This window comes from Phocoena sinus, chromosome 5, assembly GCF_008692025.1.
Source record: "Phocoena sinus isolate mPhoSin1 chromosome 5, mPhoSin1.pri, whole genome shotgun sequence".
Classification (NCBI taxonomy): domain Eukaryota; kingdom Metazoa; phylum Chordata; class Mammalia; order Artiodactyla; family Phocoenidae; genus Phocoena; species Phocoena sinus.
In genome coordinates, this window is record NC_045767.1 from 98,743,243 (window position 1) to 98,756,608 (window position 13,366).

General features: G+C 43.2%; 1 protein-coding gene across 3 annotated transcripts in view; it reads left to right on the plus strand.

The window, feature by feature from the left end:
• Window positions 1–12,329, plus strand: part of ENOPH1 (enolase-phosphatase 1) — a 43,746-nt gene extending 31,417 nt beyond the window's left edge. For 2 of the 3 annotated variants that reach the window (XM_032632170.1, XM_032632171.1), the window contains exons 5-6: window positions 5,713–5,836; window positions 11,209–12,327. In XM_032632170.1, the coding sequence (XP_032488061.1) occupies window positions 5,713–5,836; window positions 11,209–11,348 (264 nt within the window). In that variant the 3' untranslated portion in view covers window positions 11,349–12,327. Of the gene's footprint in view, window positions 1–5,712; window positions 5,837–11,208 lie in introns of all 3 variants that reach the window. The other variant, XM_032632172.1, reaches the window with a different exon arrangement.
• Window positions 12,330–13,366: the final 1,037 nt, after the last annotated feature.

Below are 13,366 nucleotides of genomic sequence, written 5' to 3' on the forward strand. Positions count from 1 at the left end.
TAGTATTTTGTTGAGGATTTTTGCATCTATGTTCATCAGTGATATTGGCCTGTAGTTTTCTTTCTTTGTGACATCCTTGTCTGGTTTTGGTATCAAGGTGATGGTGGCTTCGTAGAAGGAATTTGGGAGTGTTCCTCCCTCTGCTATATTTTGGAAGAGTTTGAGAAGGATAGGTGTTAGCTCTTCTCTAAACGTTTGATAGAATTCACCTGTGAAGCCATCTGGTCCTGGGCTTTTGTTTGTTGGAAGGTTTTTAATCACAGTTTCAATTTCAGTGCTTGTGATTGGTCTGTTAATATTTTCTGTTTCTTCCTGATTCAGTCTTGGCAGGTTGTGCATTTCTAAGAATTTGTCCATTTCTTCCAGATTGTCCATTTTATTGGCATAGAGTTGCTTGTAGTAATCTCTCATGATTTTTTTTATTTCTGCAGTGTCAGTTGTTACTTCTCCTTTTTCATTTCTAATTCTATTGATTTGAGTCTTCTCCCTTTTTTTCTTGATGAGTCTGGCTAGTGGTTTATCTATTTTGTTTATCTTCTCAAAGAACCAGCTTTTAGTTTTATTGATCTTTGCTATTGTTTCCTTCATTTCTTTTTCATTTATTTCTGATCTGATTTTTATGATTTCTTTCCTTCTGCTAGCTTTGGGGTTTTTTTGTTCTTCTTTCTCTAATTGCTTGAGGTGCAAGGTTAGGTTGTTTATTCGAGATGTTTCCTGCTTCTTAAGGTGGGCTTGTATTGCTATAAACTTCCCCCTTAGAACTGCTTTTGCTGCATCCCATAGGTTTTGGGTCGTTGTGTCTCCATTGTCATTTGTTTCTAGGTATTTTTTTATTTCCTCTTTGATTTCTTCAGTGATCACTTCATTATTAAGTAGTGTATTGTTTAGCCTCCATGTGTTTGTATTTTTTACAGATCTTTTCCTGTAATTGATATCTAGTCTCATGGCGTTGTGGTCGGAAAAGATACTTGATACAATTTCAGTTTTCTTAAATTTACCAAGGCTTGATTTGTGACCCAAGATATGATCTATCCTGGAGAATGTTCCATGAGCACTTGAGAAAAATGTGTATTCTGTTGTTTTTGGATGGAATGTCCTATAAATATCAATTAAGTCCATCTTGTTTAATGTATCATTTAAACCTTGTGTTTCCTTATTTATTTTCATTTTGGATGATCTGTCCATGGGTGAAAGTGGGGTGTTAAAGTCCCCTACTATGAATGTGTTACTGTTGATCTCCCCTTTTATGGTTGTTAGTATTTGCCTTATGTATTGAGGTGCTCCTATGTTGGGTGCATAAATATTTACAATTGTTATATCTTCTTCTTGGATCGATCCCTTGATCATTATGTAGTGTCCTTCTTTGTCCCTTTTAATAGTCCTTATTTTAAAGTCTATTTTGTCTGATATGAGAATTGCTACTCCAGCTTTCTTTTGGTTTCCATTTGCATGGAATATCTTTTTCCATCCCCTTACTTTCAGTCTGTATGTGTCTCTAGTTCTGAAGTGGGTCTCTTGTAGACAGCATATATAAGGGTCTTGTTTTTGTATCCATTCAGCCAATCTGTGTCTTTTGGTGGGAGCATTTAGTCCATTTACATTTAAGGTAATTATTGATATGTATGTTCCTATTTCCATTTTATATATTGTTTTGGGTTCGCTACTATAGGTCATTTCCTTCTCTTGTGTTTCGTGTCTAGAGAAGTTCCTTTAGCATTTGTTGTAAAGCTGGTTTGGTGGTGCTGAACTCTCTCAGCTTTTGCTTGTCTGTAAAGGTTTTAATTTCTCCATCAAATGTGAATGAGATCCTTGCTGGGTAGAGTAGTCTTGGTTTCAGGCTATTCTCCTTCATCACTTTCAGTATGTCCTGCCACTCCCTTCTGGCTTGTAGGGTTTCTGCTGAGAGGTCCGCTGTTAACCTTATGGGGATTCCCTTGTGTGTTATTTGTTGTTTTTCCCTTGCTGCTTTTAATATGCTTTCTTTGTATTTAATTTTTGACAGTTTGATTAATATGTGTCTTGGCGTGTTTCTCCTTGTATTTATCCTGTATGGGACCCTCTGTGCTTCCTGGACTTGATTAACTATTTCCTTTCCCATATTAGGGAAGTTTTCAACTATAATCTCTTCAAATATTTTCTCAGTCCCTTTCTTTCTTTCTTCTTCTTCTGGAACCCCTATAATTCGAATGTTGGTGCGTTTCATGTTGTCCCAGAGGTCTCTGAGACTGTCCTCAGTTCTTTTCATTCTTTTTTCTTTATTCTGCTCTGCAGTAGTTATTTCCACTACTTTATCTTCCAGGTCACTTATCCGTTCTTCTGCCTCAGTTATTCTGCTATTGATCCTATCTAGAGTGATTTTAATTTCATTTATTGCATTGTTCATTGTTGCTTGTTTCATCTTTAGTTCTTGTAGGTCCTTGTTAACTGTTTCTTGCATTTTGTCCATTCTACTTCCAAGATTTCGGATCATCCTTACTATCATTATTCTGAATTCTTTTTCAGGTAGATTGCCTATTTCCTCTTCATTTGTTAGGTCTGGTGGGTTTTTATCTTGCTCCTTCATCTGCTGTGTGTTTTTCTGTCTTCTCATTTTGCTTATCTTACTGTGTTTGGGGTCTCCTTTTTGCAGGCTGCAGGTTCGTAGTTCCCGTTGTTTTTGATGTCTGTCTCCAGTGGCTAAGGTTGTTTCAGTGGGTTGTGTAGGCTTCCTGGTGGAGGGGACTAGTGCCTGTGTTGTGCTGGATGAGGCTGGATCTTGTCTCTCTAGTGGGCAGGTTCACGTCTGGTGGTGTGTTTTGGGGTGTCTGTGGCCTTATTATGATTTTAGGCAGCCTCTCTGCTAATGGGTGGGGTTGTGTTCCTGTTTTGCTAGTTGTTTGGCATAGGTTGTCCAGCACTGTGGCTTGCTGGTCGTTGAGTGAAGCTGGGTGCTGGTGTTAAGATGGAGGTCTCTGGGAGATTTCCGCTGTTTAATATTATGTGGAGCTGGGAGGTCTCTTGTTGACCAGTGACCTGAAGTTGGCTCTCCTACCTCGGAGGCAGAGCCCTGACTCCTGGCTGGAGCACCAAGAGCCTTTCATCCACACGGCTCAGAATAAAAGGGAGAAAAAGTAGAGAGAATTAGTAGAAGTATGAGGAAAGAAAGAAGGAAAGGAGGAAAGGAAGGAAGGAAGAAAGAAGCAAAGAAGGAAAGAAAGGAGGGAGGGAGGGAGGGAGGAAGGAAGGAAGGAGGGAAAGAAGGAAAAAAAGACAGAAAGAAAGATGATACAGTAAAAATAAAATAAAGTATAATATAGTTATTGAATTAAAAAATATTTAGAAAAAAAAAAAGGGACGGATAGAACCTTAGGACAAATGTTGGAAGCAAAGCTATACAGAGAAAATCTTACACAGAAGCATACACATACACCTTCACAAAAAGAGGTAAAGGGGGAAAAATCATAAATCCTGCTCCCTGAGACCACCTCCTCAATTTGGGGTGATTCGTTGTCTAAAGGAGGGAGGGAAGGAAGGAAAGAAAGAAAGAACGAAGGTAAAGTATAATAAAGTTATTACAATTAAACTTAATTATTAAGAAAAAGAATTTTTAAAAAAAAGTCATGGACGGATAGAGCCCTAGGACAAATGGTGGAAGCTAGAGTATACAGACTAGATGTCACACAGGAGCATACACGTACACCTTCACAAAAAGAGGAAAAGGGAAAAAAATCATAGATTTCGCTCCTAAATTCCACCTCTTCAATTTGGGATCATTCCTTGTCTATTCAGGTATTCCACAGATGCAGGGTATATCAAGTTGATTGTGGAGCTTTAATCCGCTGCTTCTGTGGCTGCTGGGAGAGATTTCCCTTTCTCTTCTTTGTTTTCACAGCTCACAGGAGCTCAGCTTTGGATTTGGCCCTGCCTCTGCGTGTAGGTCGCTGGAGGGCGTCTGTTTTTTCGCTCAGCCAGGACGGGGTTAAAGGAGCCGCTGATTCGGGGCCTCCGGCTCACTCAGGCCGGGGGTTGGGGGATGGGGGTAGGAGGGGCACTACGTGCGGGGCGGGCCTGCAGCTGCAGAGGCAGCGTGACGTTGCGGCAGAGGCCGGCGTGACGTTGCACCAGCCTGAGACCCGCCGTGCGTACTCCCGGGGAAGTTGTCCCTGGATCCCGGGAACCTGGCAGTGGCGGGCTGCACAGGCTCCGCGGAAGAGGGGTGTGGAGAGTGACCTGTGCTCGCACACAGGCCCCTTGGTGGCGGCAGCAGCAGCCTTAGCGTCTCCCGCCCGTCTCTGGGGTCCGCGGTTTTAGCCGCGGCTCGCGCCCGTCTCTGGGGTTTGCGCTTTCAGCCGCGGCTGGCGCCCGTCTCGGGGGCTCGCGCCCTCAGCCGCGGCTCGCGCCCGTCTCTGGAGTTCCTTTAAGCAGCGCTCTTAAACCCCTCTCCTCGCGCACCAGGAGACAAAGAGGGAAGAAAAAGTCTCTTGCCTCTTCGGCCGGTGCAGGCTTTTCCCCGAACTCCCTCCCGGCTAGTCGTGGTGCACTAACCCCTTCAGGCTATGTTCAAGCCGCCAACCCCAGTCCTCTCCCTGAGCTCCGTCCAAAACCAAAACCCGAGCCTCAGCTCGCAGCCCCGCCCGCCCCGGTGGGTGAGCAGCAAGCCTCTCGGGTTGGTGAGTGCTGGTCGGCACCGATCGTCTGTGCAGGAATCTCCCCGCTTTGCCCTCCGCACCCGTCGCTGTGCACTACTCCGCGGTCCCGAAACTCCCCCCTCTGCCTCCCGCAGTCTCCGCCCGCGGAGGGGCTTCCTAGTGTGTGGAAACTTTTCCTCCTTCACAGCTCCCTCCCACTGGTGCAGGTGCCGTCCTTATTCTTTTGTCTCTGTTTTTTCTTTTGCCCTACCCAGTTACGTGGGGAGTTTCTTGCCTTTTGGGAGGTCTGAGGTCTTCTGCCAGCCTTCAGTAGGAGTTCTGTAGGAGTTGTTCCACGTGTGGATGTATTTCTGGTGTATCCGTGGGGAGGAAGGCGATCTCCGCGTCTTACTCTTCCGCCATCTTCCCCATTTCCTAGGCTTATTTTTAGTTTGTGAAAAGTTCTGAAAATATTCGAAAGATCACATCGTAATAGCTGATCCTAAATGTGAACTTATTTTAATGACTGTTGGTTAAATTAGTAAGTTATATATTTGACCCCAATTATTTCTAAGATATCAAGGGTATATATGAGCTCTTGGGTAGAATTTAAAAATGTTTTAATTAGAAAATGAAGGTTTCTTGAAAGTAAAGTAATAGCTTACTAATTAGGCAGGTTAGAGAAATCTGGTCATTCTGGGATTAAAAGGACAATGTTGAGAACCTTTCATCGGGTGAAATCCAGTCTAACAAGTAGTTTGAGTGAATATAGTGTTTTAAGGATAGGAAGTAGGGCATATATATTTTAAAAGATTTTGGATACAAAATTAATACTAATGGAAGAAGGCCAAGATTATAAAATGATCTTATATACATTGAATTGGTAGTTTTCTTTTTCTAAATGTTTATTTCTATAAAACCTTAGTTTATATTTACTTTTTGTAGCTTCCATAAAATTCTCTATGAAGTAGACTTACAGGGAATATTTATTGAGTGGATGAAGTCACTATGATTGTCGAGTAGTTCAGAGAAAAGGGATGAGAGACAGAGGGGCTGGGTTGCATGTGTGTTAGTAGCATCGTTCTTTCCCCTTCTCTGTGTCCAGCTTGTGGACGGTCACTTTGATACCAAGATTGGACACAAAGTGGAGAGTGAGAGTTATCGAAAGATTGCCAGCAGCATTGGGTGCTCAACCAACAACATCTTGTTTCTGACGGACGTTACCCGAGGTGAGTAATCTGACTTCTTGCACTGTACACTCCAGGGTGGGAGCCGAGCCTGGCACTGCACACGCTTTGCCTTTGTAAAGAAAGTTTATGTGGGTAGCCCTGGAAAATGAAGCAGGTTTATAAAAGGAAACGGTGAAACAGCCAACCCACCTCCCTCTCCATCTACCCATCCTTGGGGGAAGTGGCATTGGAAAGATGAATTTTTCTCCTTTTGACATGAAATGGGGAGATAACAGAGGCAGCCAGCGGTAAGGGTGGGAAGGAGCACGCAGCCAGGAGTATGAGGGTGGGTGTGTGGCCAGTCCAGCACAGTCAAGTCACGGGGGACCTGCGTCAAGTGTACTTAACAGCAGCAAGATCAGCTATACACCCTCATCAAAAAAAGGTGAGAGAGAGAGAAGTCTGTAGTTGGAGCGATTTTTGCCTCATTTTCCTGCTGGCTGATGAGCACTGCCCCTCAGCGAGGAGGAACCTCATTTCGCCCTTCCCTCAGATGGGCTCAGGCCCTGGGCGCCCCTCATGTTGTAAACCTCAGCCTCACTGCACATGGATCTCATGTTTAAAGATTGGCATCTTTTTTACCCAGCGTGGCCCTCTTTATATGGTGTGCAGTGCGTTAGCACATGCATTATCACTGTAAGGAGTGAATGTATGAAACCGCACATACTGTACAGTATCGGCAATTTAAGTGATTTCAAGAGCAGGTTTGTTTTTTTTTTTTTTTTTTTTTTTTTTGCGGTACGCGGGGCTCTCACTGTTAACGGCCTCTCCCGTTGCGGAGCACAGGCTCCGGACGCGCAGGCTCAGCGGCCATGGCTCACGGGCCCAGCCGCTCCGCGGCATGTGGGATCTTCCCGGACCGGGGCACGAACCCGCGTTCCCTGCATCGGCAGGCGGACTCTCAACCACTGCGTCACCAGGGAAGCCCTCAAGAGCAGTTTTGACCAAACGTAAAGCATACGCTCAAGCATCTATCTGTGTGAGAATACGAGTCCTCCAGAGAATTACAGAAGGAACTGGTAGTGAAGAAGGAAGCAAGGAGCAGCAGGCGAAGAGGTCGGGGGGTGCTGGGGGAGGTGGGGGGTCTCTGCCCCTGGCTGGCGAGGCTTTCCCAGACTCCCCCAGCTGGCTGCAGCCTTTGATCTTGTGGTCATTTTCCTTAGAGTCTGTGCATGTCTCCGGGTCCTACTTTGGTGTATTGTAATTGCACTTGTGTTGGAGGATAGTTGTACTTATTTGTGTTTCTTCCACTCATCTTGGATCATAGGTTTTACCCTTTGTTTACCCATAGTACAGGGCCTTGTGTACAATGCAGCCGCTCTGATACACTCCATCTATTTCACCAGGCTCAAGAAGGGAAGTAGGGAAAAGGGGCGGAGGGCAGGGGCGCTCTCCTATCTGGTGGCTCCGAGGGACTCCTGGGCCCCTTGGAAGCAGCTTCGGCAGTCTGTAGTTGATATTCCTCCCTCCAGCCCTTCTGTTCGTTGTCGCAGAACTAGAGTCACTCCCACTCACTGGGACTTTTCAGAGATGTCGCCCAAAGGCAAACCCAGGCTGCTGGCAAAGGCATCTTATCTGTGCTAGCGTGTGTGAGTATATTCTTTGTCTGCTGCTTTGGTTTATCATGTTTGGTACGATCTGTAGGCATATAAGCGAATATATACTAATTTGTGTAGCAGTTTAAAAAAAAAATCTTAACCAGCATAGGTCATCTAATGCCTTCAAGAATTCATAATGTGTTTTCCAGAGAAAGAGTGGTAGACAGGCTTAATTTTACCTGACGTACAGTTGACATTCAGTAACTGCTAATATCTTTGTTAAATTTCAATCCTCGGTGAATCTAGACTGGAATTTTTGATCTAGGGAGATGGTAGCAAATCACAGCCGTTTGTTGTTTCGAGTTTTGAAAGCTCAGTAGATTTAGCGGAGACCTGCCCCTGCTGCACGTCCTGGTTTGGATCAGCCTCAAAGTGCAGGGGTTCTACAAACTGTCATCTTATTTTTCTGCATCCTGGCAAGCTTTGCATTTGCGTGTCTAACTGCACTGAAGGTGAGAGACAGACGCGTGGACACACAGCTTCAAGGTTCACTGTGTAACCAGCTGGCCAGGCTACACCTATGTACCAATAGCCATTTCACCTGGCCTCTGCTTTGAACTGTCAGCGTACTGTAAATGTTTGCCTGTCATATTTCTGTGTATAAGCCATTTACTCATTCAAAGCTACATTTTACCCTCTTCCTTGAATGGCTTTTTGGGGCTCTGAGTGGTGGGCTGGGGAGGTCACTTTACTATCTGTGTAGATAAAGGTGTGAGGAATGATAATTTGAAGACCTTTTGCTTTGTTTTGCTCCTTATGCAAAGGAAATAGGCCTCTTTCTGGTGAGTTTAGCTGGTTTAACCTGTGAATTGCTTTTCTTTAATCATTCACGTAAACAGGGCTGTTGGAGATGAAAATCCATGGTTTGCCCTATATTTAATTCCGCTAGGATTTTGAACGGTGAGTGTCTGCAGGCTTAGAATTAGAGATCTGCTTTGTGACTGGAGCTCCCCACAAAGTCAGCCTGTCCCAAGCATTCTGGGATTGAATGCATGATTCAACCTGTGATCCCCAGACCCTTGCCTTATTCCCTGCTTTTTGGTTACCGCTAATAATTGTAACCCCTGCCCAAAGACCACTTACAGTTTCTTCATATTCTTGTCTTTAGCCACAGTTTTTTTCTAGTTGCCATCATAGTACATCTATAATTTCAAGTCTTTCTCTTTTCACTTAAGCCATATCCTTAGGTTGCAGTCCCAGAAATTAATCCTATTCTCTTCAGAGACTAGAGATAATCTCCAAGTTGTCTCTCCCTTGAGTCCTCTGCAAGGAGGTTTTATTCCTGCCGTTCATCTTCTGCCAGCTCCACTCCTGCTTAGGCAGTAGGGCCAGACCTGGGCTCACCTGTAGCTGGGACAGGGCCAGGCACCTGGCTGCCTGCCTTGCTCTTTTCTATTGTCTCTGATCCTGTGTTTTAGTAGCACGTGTCCAGACTTCCACTGCCAAGGCAGAGTGGAAGACTAAGTTGATATCCCAAATAATACTCAAATATAAAAGAGAGAACTGAAAGACTTTTCCCTTTGGAGGGAAAGAAAAAAGAGGTCCAGGGTTTGAAGTCAACAAGTATTATTAGATAAGTGTCTCAATAATATATGAAAAGAGCAAATAGATGCTTAAGGACAAAAACTTGCCCCACGGTGATCTTGGTAAGAGGCTGAATGTGGAACGGTCACTAGTAAGTCCCACATGGATTGTGATGACTCAACGTGGTTGAGATCCTGGGTTGCTGGTCCAGAGGACTGTGCTTGAGGTAGCCAGGCTGGGAACTTGGGGTGCGTGGAAGGCAATGCCTTTGCTGCTGGAGTGAATGGCATCTGCAGAATTTGCCGGAGGTGGGGATTTTGGAGCACTATTTTTGCTCTGGGAGGTGACAGTCCTTTCGTAGGAGGTGGGTAGGTGGAAGAGACAGCTCTGCCCCATTTACTCTTTCTTAGTACTGCTGCCCTTTAATTAATGCATTCCGTTGCTCTGGCTGTTTTCCACAGATTGAGAAACTACTGGGGTTTCTTATTACACCAGATCTGAATTGCAAAGAATGTGTTTCAGATTCTTCCCCAGTTTTGCTCTGTCTGCCCAAGTATGCCCCATCTCTGTGACCACAGACCTGTGTCCTGTGTCCATTCTCCTACTGTTTGCACATGTACTTTATGTCTGCCTACAATTCCTCCTCTCTTGCCAGTTTTCCTTCCTTGAAATTTCTGATCAAAACTTACTGTCTGTGCAGAGGAGTCATTTGTTAAATTGCAGGTCCTAATTCAGTCGTTGCACATTGGGGAACCTGACATTCTGTATTTGTAACAAGCTTCCACGTGATTTCCACACTGCTGGTCCAGGGACTACACTCAGAGCAGCAATGCTCTAGAGCAGGAGTTGGCAAAATTGTTCGGTAAAGCAGGGGGATCCCCAATCCCCTGTTAGGATGCAGGCCGCACAGCAGGAGGTGAGTGGCGGGCAAGCGAGGGAAGCTTCATCTGCTGCTCCCCGTCGCTCGCATTACCGCCTGAATCGTCCCCCACCACTACCCCAGTCCGTGGAAAAATTGTCGTCCATGAAATCAGTCCCTGGTGCCAAAAAGGTTGGGGACCACTGCTGTAAAGGGCCAGGTAGTAGCTGTTCAACTCTGGTCCTTGTAATGCAAAAGCAGCCACAGATAGTACATAAGTGAGTGGGTGTGACTGTGTTCCAATAAGACCATGTTTACAAAAACAGGCGGTGGGCCATAATTTGCTGACCCTTGTTCTAGAGCACAGACCATAGAGTCTGACACACGATTTCAAATTTCACCTCTACCACTTGATAGCTCTCAGTTTCTGCATCTGTAGAATGGAGATAGTAATACTAACAACCTCAGGGTTGTTGTGAAGATTTAGATGGGAATGGAAGTTCCAGGAAAGCAGGAACTTTGTTTTGTTCACATATCTCTGGTCCTAGAATAGTACCTGGCACATAGTAGGTGCTAAATTAGTACAAGGTATTAACTATTATCTTTCAGATGGACACAAAATGAGGAGGGGTACATAACCCAAGACATATTAGAGATATCCCCTCAAATACATAGCTTACTTAGTTTCATTTGACTAGTCCTGTTTTTACTTCCACACAGTCACTGATCTTAAAACACTCTTAGTCCAATGAGGAGAGAGACAACAGGTAATAACATGTCAAATCATATTGTCTTGATAGGACGAAATACAGGGTGTTAATGGAGCACATAGGATGTTCTAATACAGACGGTAGTAGCTCTAGAAGGTAGAATATTTGAGCTGAACTTTGAAGAGTAGGAATTTGCCAGACAAAAAATGGGCAGTCTAGACATGTTTGGGCTCCAGGTGTGAGAGTAGATATTTCAGCCTGATTAGATCCTGGGATTCCATTTGCCCCATATCTATTTAATTGGTATTATTCCTGACAGCCTGTCCTTTGGGAAACAGCTCAGTTCTCTGTAGGACTGATGGGAGGGAATGGAAGAAAGCTGTGGACATGGCTCTGTCTTTGTGCATTCATAAGTACTTAATAAAGCTTAGAAGTCTAGGACACACTGCCCTCCTTGTCTGTCAGTACAGTTAGTTATGCATTTGAAAAAAATTTTTATGGAAAAATTAAAAATTATATAAAAGAATAATAAGTCCACCCCCTGTGCTTGTCTTTTAGCTTCAACAGTTACCAAATCTGGACCAGACTTATTTGTTACATTCCCACATCCCTCTGATTATTTTGAAGCAAATCCCAAACATCATATTCTGCCATTTCTGACACATATTTGGATTTTCGCAGAGGCCAGCGCTGCTGAGGAAGCTGACGTGCACGTAGCTGTGGTGGTGAGACCTGGCAATGCGGGCTTAACAGATGATGAGAAGACTTACTTCAGCCTCATCACGTCCTTCAGTGAACTGTGCCTGCCTTCCTCAACCTAGTGGAGGAGTTCTAAGGAAGACCAAACTGTCTTCACAGAGTTGTCCCTGGAGTCTAGTTTTATTCTAATGGTAAAAGTAACTTACTTAAAAAATACATACATACACATACATAAGGTATGTAAGTGTGTGTATGTTCAAATTACCTTTCACAAGCACGTAAGTGGGAAAAAGAATCTCAGTTCAGTGAAAAGGAAACTTATTTAAAGATGATGCTTTATATGTAGAAATTGTTTGAAACCACAGCTCTAACCATTATTGAGGGCGAAATATAGTTGATAGAGGAAATTACTACTATACAGGTCAAATGTGTTATGTTTATCAAGTCATGTACCAAAATAGAAAGGTAGGTTCGAGAAGTTACTCAGAAGCCTGGTTATTTTAAAAACTAGAAGTATTTCGAAGACATTCCTAGTAATAATCTACTCCTCTTTTAAATTGTGAGTTAGAAGATTACAGCAACTGAATTTCAAGCTGTTAACCTTCCCTATTTACAAATGACAAAGCTATTTGTTTCTGCTCCAAAAGAGAGCAAAGTTGGGAAAGGAAACTCATTTGAGTCTTGATTAATCATATATCTGTTACTTAAGAAACTTGCTAATCGTTGTGGTACCCACAGCAAGCAGTTGCCTTACCAGTGAAAAAGATGCACTAATGTAACAGCTAAAATAGAAATGTGCTTCCTAATGTTTAACAAAACAGTCCTAACCCTGCCACTTATCACAGATTTCAGAGTTAACCTTGCTAACTACTTCTTAGCACAGTTTGAGAACATATGTTAACTGCTGTTTACTATTAAAAAACAAAAGGTTTGCTGAAATTTGTCCATAAGACCTAGAAGAGCCCTAATATCTAATGTTTTCTCTGAAATGAATATGAGAAATGTAAATTTTATAACAGCATTATTTATCCTAGTTCAGCCTAATGGGATGTCGTGTCAATTTCATGTGGTAATTAATAAAAACATTTTCTTCTTTGCTCAGTTGTTGTGTTTTTAAATACATTTATTTATCATATTTATTTATTTTTGGCTGCGTTGGGTCTTCGTTGCTGCACGCGGGCTTTCTCTAGTTGTGGTGAGCGGGGTCTACTCTTCGTTGCAGTGTGCAGGCTTCACATTGCTGTGGCCTCTCTTGTTGCGGCACGTGGGCTTCAGTAGTTGTGGCTTGCGGGCTCAGTAGTTGTGGCTCGAGGGCTCTAGAGCGCAGGCTCAGTAGTTGAGGCTTATGGGCTTAGTTGCTCTGCGGCATGTGGGATCTTCCCGGGCCAGGGATTGAACCCATGTCCCCTGTGTTGGCAGGCGGATTCTTAACCACTGAGCCACCAGGGAAGTTCCTTCACTCAGTTTTATGTAGGTTTGCTTACTGCCATAAGCAGAAGAGAAACTGAAGAGAGAGTGGACAAATAAGAATTTTAGTTTAGTTTTTTGCCTTAATCTTGTGTGTGTTTGTGATATGTGTGAATATGCATGTGTGTGTTTTAATGGAATGCCAGTAGAAAATCACTGACTATCATTTGAGTTATATATACATATATGGCTAACCTTAGTGGTTATTATTTCATTTGGATAGTAAACATTCAAGATATGAGTAGATTTCTCAGATTTTTGAGAATCTTATATTTGAGGTATATAAGATAATGCTTGAAGGAGGCGATTATTCTCCTAATTAATCAAGAAAAACTAATGAATCCTGGAGGAATAATTTTGGGGATGCTTTGAATAAGGAAGAGGAAGTAGCCTTGCAAATATGAGAGGACAGGGAATATAAAAGATTTTATGTTGACAGTTTTTATCTTCTAGTAGCTAATGAAGAAATCTAAGGACTATGAAGATACAGAAGAGTAGTGAAAGGGGAATGAATTTACGTAAATCTTAGAAATGGGACTAATTTGTAAGTGATGGTAAAGCCACAAATGGTAATTAAAGGATGAACTTCATATAGTTTCTGAAAAAGTTTATGAGAAGGCGAAAGAAAAGGGGTCTCTTAATGATAGTAAATGAACAATTGGAAAACTAAGGA